This window comes from Grammomys surdaster, unplaced genomic scaffold (genome assembly GCF_004785775.1).
Source record: "Grammomys surdaster isolate TR1022 unplaced genomic scaffold, NIH_TR_1.0 220, whole genome shotgun sequence".
Classification (NCBI taxonomy): Eukaryota; Metazoa; Chordata; class Mammalia; order Rodentia; family Muridae; genus Grammomys; species Grammomys surdaster.
The window spans coordinates 14,430,816-14,453,934 of NW_021604665.1; the positions used below are offsets into that span (position 1 = coordinate 14,430,816).

At 37.7% G+C, this 23,119-nt stretch overlaps 1 protein-coding gene across 1 annotated transcript in view; it reads left to right on the forward strand.

Annotated features, from left to right (window-relative positions):
- LOC114625661 (contactin-4-like) overlaps positions 1-23,119 on the forward strand; it is a 335,799-nt gene that overhangs the window by 213,187 nt on the left and 99,493 nt on the right. Inside the window, exon 4 of the mRNA XM_028773012.1 lies at positions 12,626-12,721. Coding sequence (XP_028628845.1) covers positions 12,626-12,721 — 96 coding nt within the window. The remainder of the gene's footprint in view (positions 1-12,625; positions 12,722-23,119) is intronic.

A 23,119-nucleotide genomic window follows, 5' to 3' on the forward strand; every position in this document is an offset into this window, starting at 1 on the left:
TCACATGCACGTGCACACACACACACGATGCACACATGTGGAAGCCAAACATTGAAATCAGATGTCTTCCTTCAATTACTTTGTACATTAATTTTGAGATAGGATCTCTCACTGACTATGGAACTCACTAATTATATTAGACTGACTGGACAAAAGACCCTAAACATCTATTGTTTTTTTTTCCCTATGACAGGATTACAAATGTGTCCTGTCCTACCTTGGCTTTTCCATGGGCACTGGGTTCTGAAGTCAGATCAACATGTTTCATGGCAAGCACGTTATCCACTGAGCCTTCTCTGTAATCCTACTCTGCTATATCTCTCAGTCACACCCCCAGAATTTTCTGTCCTACTTCATATAAGCTTGTCCTCTCATGCCTTTATGAAAGGGTTGCATTGTCTAAATGTTTAAATGCATGTTTGGGTCATTTCTTTGGACTTTTATTTAGTGACAAACCCTGGGTAAATAAAATTAATAAATTTTATGTCTCAGCTGTTCAACAGATATTGTATTAATTGGATCTCCAAACAGCCCACATAAGGACTAAAGAATACAAAGAGATAATCTCAGATTTTCTTATTCTCTTGTGTACTTCTTCCCTTCCTGCCTCTGGACCTGGCATCATATAAGATATCTTTTAGAGCTAATAACATAAAAGGTGGCATTGCTAATCATTAGGAGGCCTATCACACTACAAGTTTTCTGTGTGTTAAGATCAGGCTATGATTTACTCTAAGTTATTCCATACTGGATAAAATTAGTTTCCAGGCCATGTATTGCCCTAGGAGACTCAATATCACAAGCAGCTTTTGATCCCATTTTGAAGGATTGTGACTCCAGCTCTTGGTCAGACCCACAAATGACACCTGCTGTCAAGTATCACCTATCCAACGTAGATGTATGCTGTAAGAGTAAATATTAAGAATTAAGATCAGACTAAAATGTCCTGCATTCATTCATCTTGGCCAGATTCCAGAGGTGAATTGTAAGAGACTCAGGCCATTGAAACCACTGGACTTTGTAAAGTTATTGTTACTCAGTGAATTCTGACATTGTGTAAAATCATAAACACATTTGTCTGTTTCTAGCATAGCAAGCTCCTGGCATCCAGATTCCTCCTTATGAAAATGAGAATGTGAAACAGCACCCTTAGCAAAATCTAAATAGTTAGTGAATAAACACAGAGCATGCATGGAGAGTTGATGATGGTTTTATTTTCAAAACTGTAATTCAATGAGATAAAAGAATATGGTTAAAATTTCCGAAACATCTTAAAACTCAAAATACATAAGAGCTGCTCCTCATCTCAAAGATTCCTTCTGTACAAATCCTTGCTTTTCCTGTCCTTCAAAGTTCTTCAACCAGTGCACAGCAGATTAACGCCCACTGTCCCAAGAAACTTATAGTTGCTTGTTCTCCACTGCCTTGATTTGCCTAAAATAACTATATGGCCATTCAAGTATGATCAGCATATTTTTTTATAAGTCAACAATTGTCATTTTGTTGTTTCTATGTCCTAAAACTGAGTATGTTACGTGAAAATTTCTGTTCATTTTGAAAGCAAAACTTTTTGGCAAAGCTGAAAGACTTCCAGAAAGTCTGACAACTTCTGCCTCTCCTCTTCAGCACTGGAAACCACATCTGTTGAAGAGGGATAGGCTACTTCTAAGGATGGAACTTAGAGCAAGTTAAGTTTTGTGAACCAGTGTGTCTCTAGTTTAATTTATGAGCAGGAAGCCAGAGCCTACCACTCCCACCCCAAGACCTTTGACATACTGCCATTAACTACAAAGCAAATTTGATAGTGTATACATTGCCCAGGCTTGTATCTCTGGGAGATTTACAACTGAAAAGCCACAGAAGGACCATGTTTGGGATAAAGGGATTCATTTCACTTTGAAGCAGTGCTTTTTATGAGCTGTTGTGTGGCTGGTAGATTGCTAGACTCCAATGTTTTATCATGATCTGTGTCTCTTAAATCTCCATTTGTAATAGACTCCTAAGATTTTTTCTATATGTTATTGACTTTATCATAGTCTCTTAACACGTGACTTTTCACCCTTTTCTTCAGATAATAATCATTCTAGTGTTCCTTTGGTATGTCTGATTTGCTTTTAAGGTGGTCTCTTCATTAGGACAAGGCCAATGTATTGCAACTTGCAGATTTTAGTTTTCACTGGGAAAAGGCAAAGATTATGAAGTAAAATATTCAAATAAAGAATTATGTTTCTTTCTGTGAAGGCTGTAATGAGTCTAACTTTATGTACCACAGAATTCTCACACTAGACAAAGAACAGATAAATGTATAGTATATCACTAAGTAGTGTGTAAGGACTATGATCGCCTTAGGTCCCTTCAACTCCCTGGTATGATTCCATGTTCTGGTCCTGTCAGTCTTTGTTTGATAGGATGGATGGATGAAAGTGATGGTATTTCTTTTGCTAAGCAGTGTTACTATTTCATGCACTTAGTGTACCCTACTCCAGATAGTACTGTGGCAGATAGTTTTACGCATTGAATTAGAAGACTTGGTGAAGATTGGGTGGATAGTGATCCTGTTGATTACTATGAAGAATCAAGAAAAGATATGGTAGATTAACTGGAATCAAGATCCTCTTTAGATCACCAGAAAAAGTTCCTCTGAGGAAGTCAAATCTGACTTAGACTCTGAACAATGATCATGTGTCATGACTATCCTTCAAGTCAATCACACCATCGTAGGGAGTTTAGCTCTGTTCCCCTTGTAAAAGATTATCTATACTGGAGTAATCAATTATTTACACCATGATAGAGAGATACAGAATAGGGCATGAGACTCTTTCCTGAGAATCTGCTGCTCCCTACCATCTGGCAATTCTGGATATGACATGGAGGAGGAGCTAGAGTATATGGAGGCTAGGAAAAACTAGAGTAGGGTTCCATCTATGAAGCTACAATGAAGCACTCATCACTGCTAGATAAAGCTTTGTAAATGTTGCCAACTGGAGGAGAAGTGGCCACACCTCTGTAAGTTACCACCTCACTTAGGTAAGGAGGCCCAATATAATTTATTGCTTCCCCACAGTGAAGTTTGAAGGAACTGTGCCTTGGTTTGCCTTTGGATCTTGAAAGAAGGGGTGACCTTGCTTTACATCTCTTCCAGGGAAGAATTTTAACAACATTGTGATGTGCTCAAATTGGAAGACCACATCAAATAAAGAAATTGACATACTTAGAGGTCCCACAATAGGGTCAGCCTTAAAGCTTTTGAAGACTGGAAAGGAAAACACACTGGTCACAGTAAAAATAGCAAAGAAAAAGTAGCAAATAAGTTCAGTGATGTAAACCGGGGGTCAGCTTCTTACTACCCCTTGCCAAACACTGTGAAGAGTCCACGTTTTGACTTTGAAATTCAATAGTTCAAACTAGTTTCCTGTTTGTCTTTGTATTGTGTTACTGTGAAACCAAAGATTAGAGAATGCAGCTGCCTAACCATTAACACTCCAGTACAGGATGATATGTGAACAGAGATGAACTCCTATAGGGAAAACTGCTGGTAATAACAGCTTGCATTTCAGGGCACCTGTCTCAAAGCAGAACAGCATTATTTGTGATGCCATATCCAGCTAATCATGGTCACCTCCTGGGCTAGATAGGTGCACATTTTTATGGAGCACACAGGGAAGCTCAAGTGTTTCAAATTGAGTTGTTCTTTGGCTTCTTAAATAGTACAAGGTGCTAGATAAAATAGAGTATGTCAAAGAGACGATGGGAAAGAACTAACTCAAATGAGAAATAAAAATAGCTGCCTGGAAAGTAATACACTTTCAGAGAAAAGGGCAGCAAAACAAACTTCATTTTCTTGTGAAGCCGAGAAAGTAATAGTTGAGGGTAAGATAGTGTGAGTTGTCACAAGAGCTGGGTGGAGAATGAGCTACATACTTTTAATTCTATTATGTAATTCGATGGAGAACAGAGGCTAAATGTATAGGTTCTGTGTTGGGAAGACCTGGATTCTAGTTCAAACTCTTCCTTGTGTTCCATCTGCAATCTTGGGTATTTTTCCATGCTATCACATGGAATGAGTAATTGAAGTGACTTCACAGAAATACATATAAAAATATATCTAAGTTCTGTGTATGTGCTCATTAGAACTGGCCTTACATTCTTCTAAAGAGATATTGTTTATGAAAGTTGTGAGGTAACCAAAGTAACCCACAGAAGCCTCCTCAGCATGGAACACCGACTGTAAACAAAGGCCAAAGTAGTAATATGTTACAAGGAACATGGAATACTTAGTGACCTGTTTCACTAAATGCCAGATTACTGGTGTTGGGGAAATGTGTCTTTGGGCATCTTCACATGTGCTTCTTTATCTTATTTGCTTTGTAATGATTCCTTCATCAAATTCTGCAGCTCTGCCTTTTCTTCCCAACTACTCCATGGATTAGTAAACTGGTTTTCATTTATTTTATTATTGTTTTTATATCTATCCAGAGTCATATGCTACCTATCTGTAGTTCTACTTCTGACTTGTTAAGTAGTATTGACCTGATTCAATTGTCACTCTTTAAATACCATCAATATAATGACGACCAGAAAAGACATTCACTTTGAAGTATTAATCCATCACCTCCTGAAAGATTCAGCCAGTCCACATTCCAGCATGGAAATGACATTTAAAAAAGACCTCATCTCTATCTGAGTGCTGTTGACAGCTGATGGCTTCTAGGGGAGAAAGAGCCAGTTCTCTTTAAGGGTATAGCCCCTGATGGGTTAACCACGCTCCAGTGGGTATCTACATATCCAGGAGCATATGTGAAGTACAAATGGAAATTGGTGAGTTATAGGGGGAAAAGGAGAAAAGAAAGGTTTCTGAGACGAGAAAGGCAAAGAGCAAGGTTCAGTTTGGGGAGAACTGGAGGATAGAGATAATAAACTATTTTGTATTGAAATTCTCAAAAAATTAATAACATGATATATTTAATGTTAATATATCATGGCAAAAAGAATAATAAATAATGCTAATGCTAATATATAAATTTTAGTATATATTATAATAAGTCATATAATTATATATTATATTTAACAATGTTATATTTTTAAGCATGTTCCTTACTTTACACAGAAAAAAATGAGATAATGGTTTTTTAGGCATTTGCAAAGGATATAAAATGGGATTTGCTTTGTTTTGTTTACTTGTTGCTGATATAATAGTCAGCAACAAACAACAAGGAGCTCAAGAAAAATTTTTGCTGAACATTGGCTAAAACAAATGAAAGTTACTAACAGAAATTTCAAGACAGATGGCTTAGTGTGTAAGAGCATGTACTTTCTTCAGAGAACCTGAGCCTAGTTCCCATGACCCACAACCTCCTGTAAGCATGGGTCCAGGAAAACCAACTGCCTTTTCTGCATGCATCAACACTCATTTGTACACACCCCACAAAGAAAAGCACAGATGCATAATAAAACGTAAAATTCTAGTTCCTAAAAAAGGCAAGAGTAAGACAAATGTGCTTCTACCAATATTTTATGATTACTAGTATACCTGAGTATATTTAAGCATTGGTATACATATACACATACACATATGCATGCATTGATTCACACATTGTATAGGCTGAATTCATAAAACTTTATGCTTAATGTTTATAAGAATACATTTTTATTTCTGATTAAATATAGTACAGTAGGGCCGGTATCTTTGATTGTTTCATATGGAATGTCCAAGTAAGTTGCTAGATTCCAGCAGAAAAGCACTATAGAACGTATTAAACAAACCTAATGTAAAGATACACGCATTGCAGTGTATTCTTACTTCCAGAGCTAAAGGCAAGTAAAACGGAGCTGAAAACACCTAAATCATGTTACATGTGACATTCCAGTTAGGAAGTGTGTTTGGTTTAAAGCAGAAACGGTAGTGTATGTGATTCAGTAAATAAAATGACTGCTTAGTGTTCTCAGAGCCCCGTTATTATCTTCAGCACCACATAAAATTGTGTTACATGGGCACATGGACACAATCTTAACTCTCTGGATGTAGGGGCAGGTAGATCATAAGTTCAATGTTATCCTCAGTTACATAGCAAATCTGAGACTACCCCAGGCTGTAATGATATCTCAAAGAAATTCTTTAAAAAATAATTCACATTTGATTTTAAAGAAGAAAATTTCCTATTATACATAGATGATAGATAGATAGATAGATAGATAGATAGATAGATAGATAGATAGATGAGAGAGAGAGAGAGAGAGAGAGAGAGAGAGAGAGAGAGAGAGAGAGAGAGAGAGAGAATGCAGCACAGTTTCTCTCAGACCACAATTTTTACAAGGAATTGCTTCTAGGAACTTACCTGAAACCCCAACATTTTAAATCTTATGAAGATTTCAACCCATCCATTTCAGGGTTGAAGGACTGGCTGGACAGTTTTGGCTGAAAAACACAGCAAATGAGGATATGTTTGTGGTGGTTTTATCAGCCTGGTGGTTGTGGTTGCTGTTGTGGTGGTGGTGGTGGTGGTGGTGGTGGTGGTTGTGTGTGTGTGTGTGTGTGTGTGTGTGTGTATCTGTATATCTGTGTATCTGTGCATGTGTCTGTGTTTATATATGTGTATCTGTGTGTGTGTATGTGCCTGTGTGTGTCTGTGTGTCTTTGTGTGTGTGTCTCTGTGTGTCTGTATTCTATGCTCCAACAAAACTTTGACTATGACACATAAATGTCAGTCTAGTAGAAATTTAAACTCACTTTCTCCCAGTGAGTCACTTTATGTAGACTTTTCATTGATGCTCAAAATGCCAATGGTAGTACTAGCACTTACAGACCACTGACTTTGGAGCAGGTGGTGAGTTAAGTGCTTTACACACATCATTTTCATCTTCAGAGAGCCCTATGAGATGGGAATTATTGACCTGATACTAGAGATGAAAAAATTGAAGTTCAAGGAGATTAAGGAACTCACCCACATCATACGGAGATGGAGTAGGAGTGAGTGCTGAGCTCATCCACCAGGCCTCTAACTCCAAAGGCAGTGTGATAAACCATTAAGCAATTCTTCCTCTTGCTATAAACTCACACTTGGAAACTCAGTCAATCATGCCGGTCTCACTAATGGTTTCTTCCTCCTCCCTGAGCGGAAATGTACAAAAATGTGGCTTTGCTACCCATGAGGTTCTGTGAATTCAGATTTATTCTGAGTATGAGCCTCTGCAATCCCAAGAAGTATGCATATGTGCACCCACACATGGGGACCAAATGGAAGATATCGAGACATGATTTAAAATATGCTGCCTGGTAACAGGGTTTTGGAATTACTGTCTGAAAATAGCTCTTTCTTTTTATAAATGTTGAAATCATCATTATGGAAATCATATTCATAACCAATGTATTACTTGACCATCTTCCTGGATTGATATTGATTTCCTTATTGATTGCTTTTTTTTTTTTCAAAACTGAAGGAAGCAATAAGACCAGAGATGGATGCTGACAGGTTTTTGTGCTAAGGACACATTGTGAGAATTAATAGAATCCAGGTCTATCGAAATCAAGAAAAAAATATAAATTTTTATTTTTAAACTTATCTTGTACAATACACAGAATGCATAAATAGAACTGATTGTGATTTATACGTAGTTTACTATGCCATTTTTATTCTTCATTTTGTCCCTTTTTTCTGTGGACTTATAGCACACCATGATGTGTGTTACTATCCCATTAACCTTTCCTGGTCATTTTACAACTCAAATTTTTATATGCTCCTCTGGGAGGTGCCAGCTTGCAGACAGCACCAGTCCTTCCTGCCCACATGTGCCAAGGCTGGTCTCTTAATGGGGGCTTAAATAAATTGCTTTTTCTTAGTCAATGTTATTATTTCTCACAAAAAAAAATCTTGGATCATGTTTCTTTTATTAGCTCTGAAACATTTCCAAGTATTTATGGGAAGCTACTTTTTTTTTTTTTTACCAGCTCTCAACATTTAATAACTTTCTAGACAGGAAATATTTAGATGTTTTCTATCTTACTCTCTGATTCACACTGTGGTTTGAATTCTGAATGCTTTTATGTTCTAAGTTTATTAGTGATTGCATGTTGCAATTTTAAGGCCTTTGTGCCCATCATTCTTACAGGAATTTAACTGCCAAGTCCCTTTTGTCCCCTTGATGAGCTAGCTCATTCCAAATGCTGGAGCACATTTCCCAATTTGATGAAAAAATAAGATATCAATAGGACATTTTACAAGAGAATAAAGAGTAGATACTTGGCAGTAAAAATATGATTTGAAAACATATCTACCATAAAAGTGTTCATCCCCCAGCCCATTACTTATGAAAGTTTTATGTAAAATAGTAACAAATGAAGTCACCACAAAACGAGAGGTAGTCATTTTTACGGTCTGTGAATTGTATATCAATGAGCCATAGGTAATGCTAGAAATGATACTGTTTTAAGAAACTGTGGGATGGTGCAACCACTTTAGAAATCAGTCTGGCGGTTCCTCTGAAAATTGAACATAGCATTACCTGAGGATCCAGCTATATCACTCCTAGGTATATACCCAGAAGATGCTGGAACATATAACAAGGACATATGCTCAACTACGTTCATAGCAGCCTTATTTATAATAGCCGGGAGCTGGAAAGAACCCAGATGTCCTTCAACTGAGGAATGCATTCAAAAAATGTGGTACATTTACACAATGGAGTATTACTCAGCTATTAAAAACAATGAATTTCAGAATTTCCTAGGTAAATGGATGAAACTAGAAATTATCATCCTGAGTGAGGTAAGCCAATCACAAAAGAACACACATGGTATTCACTCACTGATTATTGGATATTAGCCCAGAACCTTGAAATGCCCAAGATTCAACTCACAGGCCACATGAAGCTCATGAAGAAGGAAGACCAAGTGGGGGTGATTCGGTCCTTCTTAGAAGGAGCAACAAAATACTCAAGGGAGCAAATATGGAGACAAAGTGAGTGACAGAAACTGAAGGAGGGGCTGTCTGAAGACCGTTCCACCTGAGTATCCATCCCATGTGCAGTCACCAAAGGTAGATGCTGATGTGGAAGTCAGGAAGTGCATGCTGATAAGAGCCTGATATGGATGTCTCCTCAGAGGTCTGCAAGAGTCTGACATATTCAGAGGCAGATGCTCACAACTAGCCATTGAACTGATAATGGGGTTCCCAATGGAGGAGTTAGAGTGAAGACCATTGGAGCTGAAAGGGTTTGTGGCCCCATGAGGAGAGCAACAATGCCAACCAACCACAGCTCCCAGGGTCTAAACCACCATCCTGGGAGCACTTAGGGAGGGATCCATGGCTTCAGCTGTATACATAAGAGCCAAGGGCCCTGCTGGGCATAGGTGGGAGAAGAGATCCATGGCCTCAATGAAGGCTGGACGCCCCAGGGGGTGGGAATTGGAGGGTGGGAAGGTGGTAGTGGGGGATAGGTAGGGGTACATCAGCAGAGAAGCAGGAGGAGGAGTGAGGGGATAGGGGATTCCTGGGTAGGTGGGTGGGTGGGTGGGTGGGTGGGTCGGGGATGGGGTAAGGGGACAACATATGAAATGTAAATAAAACATCCAATAAAAAAACAAAACAAAACAAAACAAAAACAAAAACAAAAAACAAAAAAAGAAACTGTGGTACATGGATATTAATTGTCATATATTATATATTATATTCAGCTGTTATTTTCATGATCAAATGCATGAGTTAAAGAGATAGCTTAAAAAGAATAGGTCAGTTACTCTCCTAACAGGGCAATATCCTTTTTTTCTTACTAGAGGTGTTTCTGATTCTCCTCCTCCTTCTCTTCCTCCTCCTCATGCTCTTCCTGTTCTTCCTGATCCTGATCCTCCTTTTTCTCTTCCTCCTCGTCTTCCTTTAGTTTCATTCTTTGTACCCAATATTTCAAGTTCTACATAAAGTAGTTATCCATAGTGGAAGCCAAGGGAAGACTAGAGACTGATATCCATAGTCAACACAATTTGCACTGTAGTGGATCTGCCCTCTTCCTCCTGCTTGTGGATCACAATTGTCTTAGTCAGGGTTTCTATTCCAGCACTAAAATCATGGCCAAAAAGCAAGTTGGGGAGGAAAAGATTTATTCAGCTTACACTTCCACATTGCTGTTCATCACCACAGGAAGTCAGGACTGGAACTCAAGCAGGTCAGGAAGCAGGAGCTGATGCAGAGGCCATAGAGGGATGTTACTTATGGGCTTGCTTCCCCTGGTTGCTCATCTAATAGAACCCAGGACTACCAGCCCAAGGATGGCACCACCCACAATAGGCCCTCCTACCCTTGATCATTAATTGAGAAAATGCCTTTAGTTGGATCTCATGGAGGCATTTCCACAAGGGAGGTGCCTTTCTGTGTGATAACTTCAGGTTGTGTGAAGTTGACACCCAAAATCAGCCAGTACAACAATGAAGACTCTCAGTTACTACTGAAGTTGCATGACTCCATGCCTGCTTCCTGCCACAATCCCTGCCATAGTGGTAATACACTCTAACCCTCTAGAACAATGAGCCCCAAATTAAACACTTTCTTTAATAAATGAATTTGTCATAATGATCTATTATGGCAATAGAAAAGTTGCTAAGACACTTTTGAATGAAAAGATGTACATTACATCATAAATGTAAATTTGGATTCTAGCGTGTTTGTGCAGATAGTATGTCTCCTACATTTAATCCACCTTCCCCTTTCACTATGATAGTCTTTGCATTGAAGGAATTGACAGATTTTGAGCCAGCATAAGGCAGAACCCTCCCTCTCAAAGTATTTGCATTCTGAAGGTACCAAGTGAAACTTGTCTAAAAATAACAACAATAATAAAACCCTGTATAGGCATAAGCTTTACCCAATCTTAGAATAAGGTATGTGAAGACAAGATTGTGTATAGCTTTTAATGTATCCAAAACTTTCCCTGAAACTAAACTGGGTGTGAAGCACATCAATTTGGGACTGTGGAAAGGTTGTTCAGGCTCATGTGGCCCTATCACTCACAAGTGTTATCAGCCTTAGTAGGTTTCATAGCAAGTATAAACAGCAATGATACTGAGCTCATATGATTGTTATATAATTGCTGTTCATCTCTCAATTCAAATTTCAAATGGAGCAATCCATTTTCTTCTATCCCAGTAGGTGCAACTACATAACTTGTAACCTTGTAGGACATACATGAGTCAGAAAAGGCTTAAGTCCATAATTGAGTTTCAGATTGAATAATTAGGACAGGAGGGAAAAATGACATAATGAATCCTTCTATTATTCATTATTATTATCCTTCATTATTATGAGAATTTATATTGGTGATGTAGGAGGTGAAAATACTCTGTGGAAAACCAGCTTCCACTTTATTACCTGCATTTTATATCACTCTATTTATTTGCTACTAGTTTTTTGTTTCTTCTAGTTGAAACCTTTGGACTATAAATGTCTTCCCTTTCTTCCTTGAATAAGTAAAAGTTTCTCCAAAGAAGAATGATAATTACCCACTTTTCAATATTTAAAAACAGATAAGAATTAAAAATGATCTGTTTTGATTCTAAATATATCTGTGTATACTGTACTTATAAATACATATACACATACATGTACACATATACATACATATACATGTAATATGTACATAGAAGAATAAAGTCCAGTAATCCTAGCACCTGGAAGAGTGTAGCATAAGGATAGAGTGTTTCAGATTGTGAATTCAGGGCCAGCTTGGATTGTATCTCAGGACTGTAACTTTAAGCATCAATGTGAGGGGTTAAGATCTGCACACACACATACACACACACATACACACATGCACGTGGATGTGCACACGTGCACAGACATGATAGATAGATAGATAGATAGATAGATAGATAGATAGATAGATGATAGATAGATAGATAGATACATAGATACATAGATAGATACATAGATAGATAGATAGATAGATAGATAGATAGATAGATAGATAGATACGTGATGGGATGGGATGGATGGATGGATGGATGGATGAATGGATGGATAGATTAGATGATAGGTAGATAGATGATAGATAGATAGATGATAGATAGATAGATAGATAGATAGATAGATAGATAGATAGAGTTGAGAGAGAGAGGAGAGAGAGAGGGGGGAAGGAGAGAGAGAGAGAATGGTCATTGCATAAAATAGATTTGTGAAATGAAATGAACAGAAACAAGAAGTTTTATAATAACAATGACACTTAACTACAGGAGGTCACATAAATTTCAGTTTCTTTACTTAACTTGGTAATATCTAGTAGAGTTTTCTAGAATGAGAGAAGTTTTTATGTGCATTGAATAATGTGATATGTGGTTATTGAGTACTCAAAAATTGACTAGTGTTATCTGAAGAACTAAATTACACATTTAATTTTAGTTATTCTGAGTCTGATTAGACACAAATAGAAAGTGTCTGTTTTATTGGACAATTTAGCAATGGAATACAGGAGTAAGGGAAAATACTGATAAGAGTTTCAGTATCAGTTAATCAGAATTTCCCTGGTATAAGTGAAATCCGAAATATTTTTTCAGCACAAGTACCGTTTTGGAAATGGTCATAGTGTCCCATGGTATCTTAGAGTTGTAAAGCTTAAATGTATTTTCCTTCATTTCTCCCAACAGATCTTGAAAACTTTAAGACAAGAACAAGAAGCACAGTGTCAGTCCGTCGAGGTCAAGGAATGGTACTTCTGTGCGGCCCGCCACCCCATTCTGGAGGTACATATAAATATGTCTACATGAGCACACTTCACAGGCTGATATTTTTCTTGCAGAATATTTTCTCTCTTGACACCAACTGAGGGGACAATGTCATTTATAGTGATTCCCATAGTCCTTCTAGGTAGAGTAAGAGCTGTTGTGAATTCTTCATATAATTAGAACAGGAAAATATAAGACTGTAGAAATGTCCCATGTCACCATGTGCCTGACACAAAGGAAAAGATGTTCAAGTCTGTCAGAGTCAGAATCCTCTCATTTGGTCAGGTGAAGTAGTTAAACTATCAGTATCTGTTATGTCTGAGTATATTTAAAGGAAAAGATGGTGCTAGGTCATTTTCTCCTATTCTGTGTCTGGGAAGAGATCTATGGACTATTCACATTAAGCTTGTGAAACTAAATATGTGTGTTTTGATTTTCTATACCAACAAGCAATTCTCCAGAATTCTGGATACCAGCTGGCTATGCAGTGATTTTATTCCATTTGGTATCCATAGATACAACTGCCTAGAGTTAGCATCAGACCCCATAAATAAAAAGGCTCAGATACAGAAGGCTACTCAACCTTTAGGGCCAGAAGCAGCTAACTTCCTAATCTCTAGTGTTTCAAGCCAACTACTCCTAAGTCAGGTGTAATGATTTGCTATAGCAGTTAAGAACTAAAGAAAGCAGTTCATATATTACTCTAGTTAATCCCATCTAGGGGCATAAAACACTAAGAAATCAAGTATTTTAAGTAGTCACCTCATTCCCTGAGATATCATGGTTATATTCACAAAGAATAATAACTGAAAAATACAAGGCAAAAGTTATTACACATTCAGGGTTAAGTAGTGATACTTACTAGAATTTCACAAAGGATATTTTATGTATGATTATTTTGTCTGAATGTATGTATGCATGCATACATATATCTAGTTCCTGATATCAAAACTTGATATCAGGTTCCCAGAATTAAAGTTACACATTTTTGTAAGCTATCATGTAGGTGCTGAGATTCAAACCTGGGTCCCCTTCAAGAGCAGCCAAGGCTCTTAACTGCTGAGTTTTCAATGACAAAATTGATAAACTCAGTGGCTGGAAAGCTGGCTGGGCAGGTAAGAGCACCAGATGCTCAGACAGAGAACACAGTTCGAGTCCCAGCAGCTCTATGGTGGCTTGTTTGATAAACTCAGTAACCGAGACAAGCCTCACCTCTGTAACTTCCTTTTGAATCGAATGTCACACTTAACATTTCCAGCAGAGGAAACAATTAGTGAAAAGGCTTGAAAGCTTGGAGTTTGAGAACAAGCACACTGCTTGACAGAAAGCAACAAATCAAGTCTGTCTGAGATATGGGATTGCTAGGGTTTCTGGGGCTTGTGCATTTGAAAGGAGGTTGTTCCTTAGTAATTCACTTCCTTACAAATAAAATCAGAAGTGCTAAACTCAGAGACACAAGGACTATTTCTGATTCTGATTCAGATCATTACCTTCAATTGTGCAAATATTTTGAAATTTTGAGGCCTCACTCCTCCTGTCTTATCAGGGAAAAATTTACAATAAACCTCCCTGACCCCTTTTAGTCACATTATTTCATAATTATAACTCAATAACTGAAAGCTAATGAATGTCGTTATGAAGTGTGTTTGCATTGTTGGGGCCTATCGTTTTTAAGGGAAACCAGTTAACTATCAAAATGTATTTTGATTCTGGTAAAATATGTACAGATTAGCACTTATAAATATGTAATCTGATTAAAATAAAGATGAGAGTTTTGCTAATTTTTCTATGAGCACCTTCACAGTATTAAGCTTCAGAAACATGACAGCGCCTCCAATGATTTATCATTGAGATATATTTTCAAAGTGTTCCTCTTCCCTGGTATAATGGTAGCACTGGAAAGGACACAACATGGTGAAGCGAGGGGGCTATGTTGTCTGCTGATGAGGTGCCTAACTCCTTTCCTCTTCCCACAGAGAATGCTATTAAAAATTGCCATAGACTTCTGAAATATGTCTGTCTCCATTGACAGCAGTCAGCATCTCTGAAATCTACATCCTTGAGCTGTTCTGACATTCTTGACAGTCTTGAGTGTGAAAGACAAGGAAATAAATATTCTCATTATGGGTTCTATTAGAAGCCATGCACACAGTAATACTGTGAGCAAGACAGGTGCAGCCTGGAAATTTTCAAGAAAACAACAAAGAACATCTTGAAGGTTGTGAGGGAACATGTCAGACATCTATCTATTTTGTCCAGTAGAGTTGATGATTATCTGATCAAATCTCCCTTCCATTGAGAAACTTCCAAGGCAGGCTGTAGTTACAATTTTCTCATGCTTTTTTATAACCTGAATGCCACCTAAAAGCTGGCAGAATAACCAAAAGCTACCAGACCTACTGAGCATTTTAGACTTACCATATGGTATCCTAGTTTCAACTATAACATATCACACGGGGGAAGGAAATGAGACAGGCTCTTACTGTATCAGTGGGATACTCAGTAAAGCCATGAAATGTACTGTAAGAGATGCTGCTTATCCTGTTTCAAAAAGCATTCATTTTCAGACCTTCATTCAGTAACATAGAAATGAACAGTAAATAATCATTCTTGAGAAGCATATATTTCCACTGTTCTGTCACTGTGGTAGTATCATTTTCGTGTGTGTGTGTGTGTGTGTGTGCATGTAAATCACTATATAATTTTTAGCATTAAATGGGAATGTAGCCACAGAAAAATAAATATGTCTGATGTACTCTGGTTGTCCTTGGGTGCTCTTTTGTATTGGAAACAAACATCAGTGAATTCTGGAAGCTTCCCTTTAATTCTATTACCCAGTGTATCATTTGGCACCAAAAATTCATGACCTTTAGCCAAGCTCTCATTAAATAGGATTAAAATGAGATGTTTTGTGATAATTCCTTCTGATGTAATTAAGTCCCCAGGTTATTCATCATTGAAATCTATCACCTATTTTTGAAGGGAGATTTGAGTCTTTTTCTATGCCACCAAGGTCCTTACTACTAAAAACCAGGAGAGATCTCACCTGGGAATTTATAATAAGGGCAAATGCTCAGACCCCACTCAGGGCCAGTTGAACCAAATCATATTTTTAATGAGATCTTCCACTGTTCATATGTCCTCTGAAGTTTGAGAAACCCAGAACTGCTTCTCTGGTTCACGTACATATAACCTTACCACCCTGGCTAAGACTAGACAGATAGCTATAGAGTTATCTAGGTAATCCATGATGGCAGTAAGTGGTCAACCATTTCACAAAGATAATCTGATTCCATAGAACTGGTGTTGAGTCCTCCCCCCCCCCCAATATATCATTGTACAGAACTAGGTTAACTCTGAGGCAGCACTAGATTTGAGATCCTGTCACATTGATCATGTTCTACAAAACCAGTATAGGACCAGCCCTGCTGGGGTGGAATCCTTTGATTCCACATCACTCAAGCTGAATCACTGAGCATTACTTATATAAAAATATATTTAGGGCTGGAAAGGTGGTTCAGTTAGTAAAGTGGTAAGTGATTTCTATGTAAGTCTGAGACCCTGAACTTCAGTCTCCATACCTACTAAAGTGTGGGGGGGAAGCAGTGGGGTATTCTATAACTTCAACACTGGGTGGGGGGCAGAGAGCAGTGGATCCTGGAGGCTCACTAGCTAGTCAGTCTAGTCAAAATGAGGCTTCCAAGTTCAGTGAGAGATCATGTCTGAAACAATAAGGTGAAGAGTGAAGGCAGAAGACACTTTTTTTTTCTTTTTTTTCTTTTCTTTTTTTTATTGGATGTTTTATTTACATTTCCTATGTTGTCCCCTTACCCCATCCCCCACCCACCCAGGAACCCCCAATCCCCTCACCCCTCCTCCTTCTCCTCTGTGGATGTAACCTCTATCTACCCCCCCCCACTCCCACCTCCCTACCCTCAAAATTCCCACCCCCTGGGGCATCCAGCCTTCATGAGGTCAAGGTTCTCTTCTTCCACCTATGCCCAGCAGGGCCCTCCACTCTTACATATTCAGCTGAAGCCCTGGATCCCTCCCTAAGTGCTCCCAGGATGGTGGTTTAGACCCTGGGAGCTGTGGTTGGTTGGTATTGTTGCTCTCCTCATGGTGCCTCAAATCCTTTCAGCTCCTTCAGTCTTCACTCTAACTCCTCTATTGAGAACCCCATGATCAGTTCAATGGCTAGTTGTGAGCATCTGCCTCTGAGTATGTCAGACTCTTGAAGACCTCTGAGGAGATATCCATATCAGACTCTTATCAGCATGCACTTCCTGACTTCCACATCAGCATCTACCTTTGGTGATTGCACGTGGGATAGATACTCAGGTGGAGTGGTCTTCAGAAGGCCCTTCCTTCAGTTTCTGTCCCTCACTTTGTCTCCATATTTGCTCCCTTGAGTACTTTGTTGCTCCTTCTAAGAAGGACCGAATCACCCCCACTTGGTCTTCCTTCTTTATGAGCTTCATGTGGCCTGTGAGTTGAATCTTGGGCATTTCAAGGTTCTGGGCTAATATCCAATAATCAGTGAGTGAATACCATGTGTGTTCTTTTGTGATTGGCTTACCTCACTCAGGATGATAATTTCTGGACCTCCACATAAAACATGATACACTAAAACTAATAGAAGAGAAGGTGGGGAAGAACCTCGAATACTTGGGCACAGGGGAAAAGTTCCTGAACAAACTCCAATGGCATATGCTCTAAGAACGAGAATTGACAAATGGGACTTCAGAAGACACTTGAAATCAACCTGTGGTCTCCTTCTGAATCTACACCCATGGGAAAAACTCATGCAAGGACATGCATAGGTCACATGTAATTTTTTTAAGACTAAATAAAGTATGGAATAATATGATTAGATTTTTATTTTTGCTTTCAGGTATTCTTTTGTTTAAAGATCAGAAATATTAATGTCTACCATTATCACATTCTAGGTATTCATCTTCAGGAATAGTGTTTTATGATTGGGCATCTATTGCTAAATTGCTATCACTCAAAGTCTGGCTTCCAAGAGGTTAAAAAAAGGAATAAAATCAGCTGATTCTGATACTAGAGCTGTTTTCATTTTAAAGATACTTACTAGTATTTTCTTTGTTGGGTCTTTTTACACAGAGCATACCCCCAGTAAAATTAGATTCCATTCCCAATACATCGGACACATAGACTTACAACATACCATCTGTGGAGTTCTTCATGGCATTTATATTGCCTTACTTTACATTTTATATTCTCTTGATGTTCATAATAAGCACATGCAGTTTGTCAATAAGGAGGATAAAGCAAAGCAATTATGTGAAGACACACAATGGTCAATGTCAAAGTAACTATAGACCAGGACACATCACCTTTGTATAAATAGTAAAGTGGAAATGTGTTTTGTTCTCTCCATGTTAGGAATCTTTGGGCTCTATCCTAAGTCATTTAAATCCAAATTTCTCAGAGACACAGATCCTTTCTGACATCCTTGGACAAACTACCATACATGACATAATACATAGCCAGCCTATAAAACCGATGTCTATACATTATAAAAATTGACACCTGACCCGGGAAAACCTTTCTGCTGCAAACCTCCCCAGGATTCTCAAAGTTCTCCTTAATCTGGACACATCTACATGGATTATCCTCAGAACTCTAAAAGAATCAGCATGCCTTCCCCCACTGTGGCTATTTCAGATGGACTATTCTGTAATCACTAAAGGATAAAATAAAGATGGAAAAGTGGGACAGCTATGGTGTAGTCCTTCCTCTCTCCTATTACCCTACAGTGGACTTAATCTGATTATGTACTTTCTGTGAGCTGCATTTCCTCATTTCAGCTTCCGTTACTATCCTCTCATATCTACTCAGCTTTCAGCACCAACATGCTATTATCAGGATTAGATTCATCCATTTATGTGCTCAGTCCAAGCTAGGCTGACATGTTTCTGAGGGAGAAGTAATTTTACTGTGCTAGAATTTAATGTCCTCTGAATCACAGGGACATCTATGCTGTAGTCGTGCTACCTGACCCTCTACTTTATACCTCATTCCCACTGCCTTCCCCATGAGTGTGCCTATTACTTGACAATTCTTTATAACTTTAGATTACCAAATATATGTTTGTTTGCTTCAAATATCAATGCATTTCATTGCACAATAGACTTTCAGGTTGCTCCTTGGCTTCATGTCTTATCAAATGATGCAACAGTGTACTAGATCTTATTTTATTAGCGTGTATGGCTATATGTGGGGAAGGAGAGTATGTGTACATGTTCATGTGTGGAGGCTATGGCAGGACATTGGATATACTACTTCCAACACTCTAGGCCTTATTCCCTTAAGATATAGTCTCTCACTGAGTAAAGCTGGGCTAGTGGAAGGCTAGTGACTGTGACTCTCATGATTTTTGCACCAATAGTGCTTGGATTACAGGCACATGCATTGTTATGCCCAGCTCTTTATATAGATGTTGAGGTTCTGAATTCAGGCCATCATACTTGATGAACAAGCTCTCTCAGCTTCTGACCCCTCTCCCTAACTCAGATCCCAATTTGGCTCCATTCTAAAACTTGGCTTTTGACTCCAGTGTTATTGATATCGATGGTATCTACTTATTGATCCTTGCATACTGAATCATAGCACATAATTAGCATAAACCTTATGGACTCTTGAATTTGCTGCCCCATGATTTGAACAACTGACTACATGTCTCAGAAAGTAATCCTTGTACTTTTACCTTATGTCCTTTCTTTTCACACAGTGAACTTGCAGGCTCTAATGTTTTCCCATAACTTGGCTCAAAGTGTGACTCTCGATTCTTGATACAGTATTAATCCAGCAGAATGGAATTCACTTTTGCCTATAAACTCAAATGTTAATAGTGTAGGGAGATACAGAAAACACGGTGTTAATTCACACAACTAAAACTAAGAAACACAATTTTATTAATTTGATTTGGTCATTTCTGTTTGCTTAAGCATAAAATAAACAAACTACTTTAAAGTATATATGTATGTCTTTACTTACCCCCATGTAACAATTCACAAGCAGGCAGACGTTTCAGCTAAGTCTCCTGAGTGATTCATCTAGGGTTCACATCTATAATTAACACAAAGTGGCTGTGTTCTGTTGGAGCTTTATTAAAATGCTGATTTAGCCATTTCTCTTATATTTGACAGCTGCTCTCTAAGACTCAAAATGACAGTTGAGGTAAACTCTGCCATAGTTTTCATGCTTGTTAAGATCAGTGTATGTTGTTATGTTTGCATTTTCTATGAACTGTGTCTGCATTCTATTTCATTTCCTTATTTTAAAAAAACAGATATTATATAAACATAAGAGGAGCCATGATTGTGTGTGTGCGTGTGTGTGTGTGTGTGTGTGTGTGTGTGTGTGTGTGTGTTTTACTGGTAATTGTACCTAACTCATTGAACACCCAGGGCTCTGCCACTGAGTTACATTCCCAGCTGCAGGGATATTTTATGTAACTTAGAATATTTTGAATGATGTTGAACTGGTTTTAAGTAGACTAAAGAATATTGTCTTCCACTTATTTTTATGATGTTTAAAGTGAGCAAAATGTGAGAAGATTTTAAAATGATTATGATGCTAACAATTAGCCAATGTCATGAAAGCTGTAAAGAAACCACACAAAGTGTGTTGAATCATGTTCTTTTTCTGGCCATAATGGAATCACAGTTAAATGTGTATGTAGGCCAGAATGGTGAGGGGAACTCCACAATCTACTTTGTCTCATTCTGTGTGCTCATATATGTTTGTATGAGTGCATTTGTGTGGCTGTGGGTGTAGGTGTGTGTGTGTGTGTGTGTGTGTGTGTGTGTGTGAGAGAGAGAGAGAGAGAGAGAGAGAGAGAGAGAGAGAGTAGAAAGGGAAATATACCCATATATTGTTAGTTTTGTCAGAATATTTAAATTACAAATATTTAAATATGGCCTTAAAAATCATGATTCATTGTTGCTTGAACACCATTAAGGCAGCTCTGTTTGGCCTCAATTTCATGTCACCTGAATAGTGATATTCCTCAGAGATACCTTAACTCCTGCATAAAGTTTAAAGCCACATCTGGCCAGTGAGCTAAGGCAGAGCAATTGGGAATGGATGATTCAGAAGAAGTCCTTTCATCATAGAAAAAGAGTAGGTTCTTGTCATGTGTACTCAGATCACTAGGCATGATGTTCCACTACCACTACAGTACCATTGCTTTAGGATGTGAAGATCAGTTAAGCCTAAGTAGAGACAATGTTTTCAGTATAATCTATACTCAATGTGTATTCTATTCTCATGTCTAGTTCCTAGCAAGAGAACCTTATATATTCTCTTAAGGAAGTATTCATCTTAATTCAGTGAGGTAAATATTTAGTGTTAGATAAATATTAGTCATAATAAAGACATATATAATCATTAACATGAGGTATCTTTACATTTTTAATGGTAAAAGATCTTAACGAAATCTTGTTTGATACCCCTCAAGTCTAGTGTGTTTATGTCAATAATGTGAAATCGGGGTCCTATATTTGAAATATAATGAACCATTTCCAACCTTTCTTCTGTTACTTTGCCAATGAGAGAGGCCATAAATTGTTAGAGAACTAATCAATGTGTCATAAGGTTGAAAAGTTCTCAAATGCAATTCTTCCATATTCATTAAATCTCCATCTTCACTTCATTGTTGAACAGAACAGGAAGAAACTAAGAGGTGCATTGCTCAAGAGTTAGTTGTTTTATATACATTATAACATGCCAAAATGGTAGAGTGTTTCATGTTCATGAATATTAGCTACTGGGAGTATCTGTCCATTTACACCATGTGCAGGCTCTGTTCTTCTCAGGAATGAGGTTGTATCACTCAAAGAAGGAGTCAACAAAAGTCAAGGGGAGAAAGAGAGGCCTTACAGGTCTAGAAGGATAATTTACATCTTCCCTATAGAATAAAACAAACAAACAAACAAACAAACAAACAAAAAAGGAAAAGCAAAAACAATGAGATGAACACCGCGCTGTTATCTCTAAAGATGGTCCACATGTTCTGTGATGCTCCTCTCGTGGTTTTTCTCTTTGAATTGTTCTGTCAACTCTTTCTAATACAACTGGAATATTTCATGATGATTCTTTTGAGTGCTGAGATAGCAACAGCTGTTCATATACTAGTGGAACAAAGAAAAACTTATCATTGTGAAAAAATTCTGTGTCCATAGATAAGTTAATTCCAGATCTTATATAGCTGAGCCTCCATTTTTCGTTTTGTTTTGTGTTGTTAACCTGCTGGCTTTCATACTTTGTGCCTTCATTCTGCTTTTTCATTCTGATAACAGAGGAATTTAAGATGCTTGGATGGTTACAGCAAGTACCAGGTTATAACACTTAGAAAGAGACACATGGAACTTAACAGATAGCTATTGAATCAATTTAATAGAGAGGATCCTTGAAAATGCAAAAATATTTTTTAAAAATGACTTTGTTTTTCTATCATTTTTGCTCCTTTGTTTTACTAAATAAGTTCATGTCCTTTATTGGGAAGAAAAAAATAATTCTATTTAATTAGTGATTTCCTCAGTTATCTACCTTCTCTCCTTGACAATTATTATGTACTTAAATCATAGACAGTTTTAGAATATTTTCTATATAGATTTTAGCTCAAATTAGAGATGCAGCTATTGTCTTTTTAAGCTTACTCCTCCCAACATTCCACACCCACAAAACAAAAATCAGAGATTGTCTCCAGTTTGATTTTTAGAACTAAAGGCCCATTGATCAAATAGACAAAAAAAACCCACAATGCAATATTACACTAAATTGCAATTTATAAAGTGAAAATTTTTACCATGAGGCTGAATGACCAACAAACTGATCATTTCAGGAAGCTCTATCCCATGCTAGTGTTTCTTATGTAGGGCTTCTCACCCTAGAAACCATCAAGGGATAATGTTGATTTGGATCACAGGTGCTAGTTGGGACATGATGAATCTGGTGATGTGAAAACATATTAGGTTTCCAGTAGAGTACTACCAGGGATGAGCCAGCCAAAATGGAACAAATGATCAATGGTGAGCCTTCAACACCACAAGCCTGAGCGTCTCTAGATAAGTAATGAACAGTTATAGCGGGATCCATAGAACCACTCTTGTTTTAATGCTTGGTAGAAATAGGCCCCATGACTTTTGACTGGAAAAAAAGAAAGAACAAAAGAAATGAGTCATTCTTTTGACACATTTTCAGCAGTAAATGAATATTGTACAATCATTGTATCACATGCTATTACAGTAAATTAGAGAAATTGTTCATAGGGTAATAGAATTCAGAAATAGTTTCTGGATAAGTGCTCAAAGATGAAATGTTTTGCAGAGTCAAAATTGTTGATCTTGTGAATCTAAGATTCAAATACAAAGTTAACTAATTTTC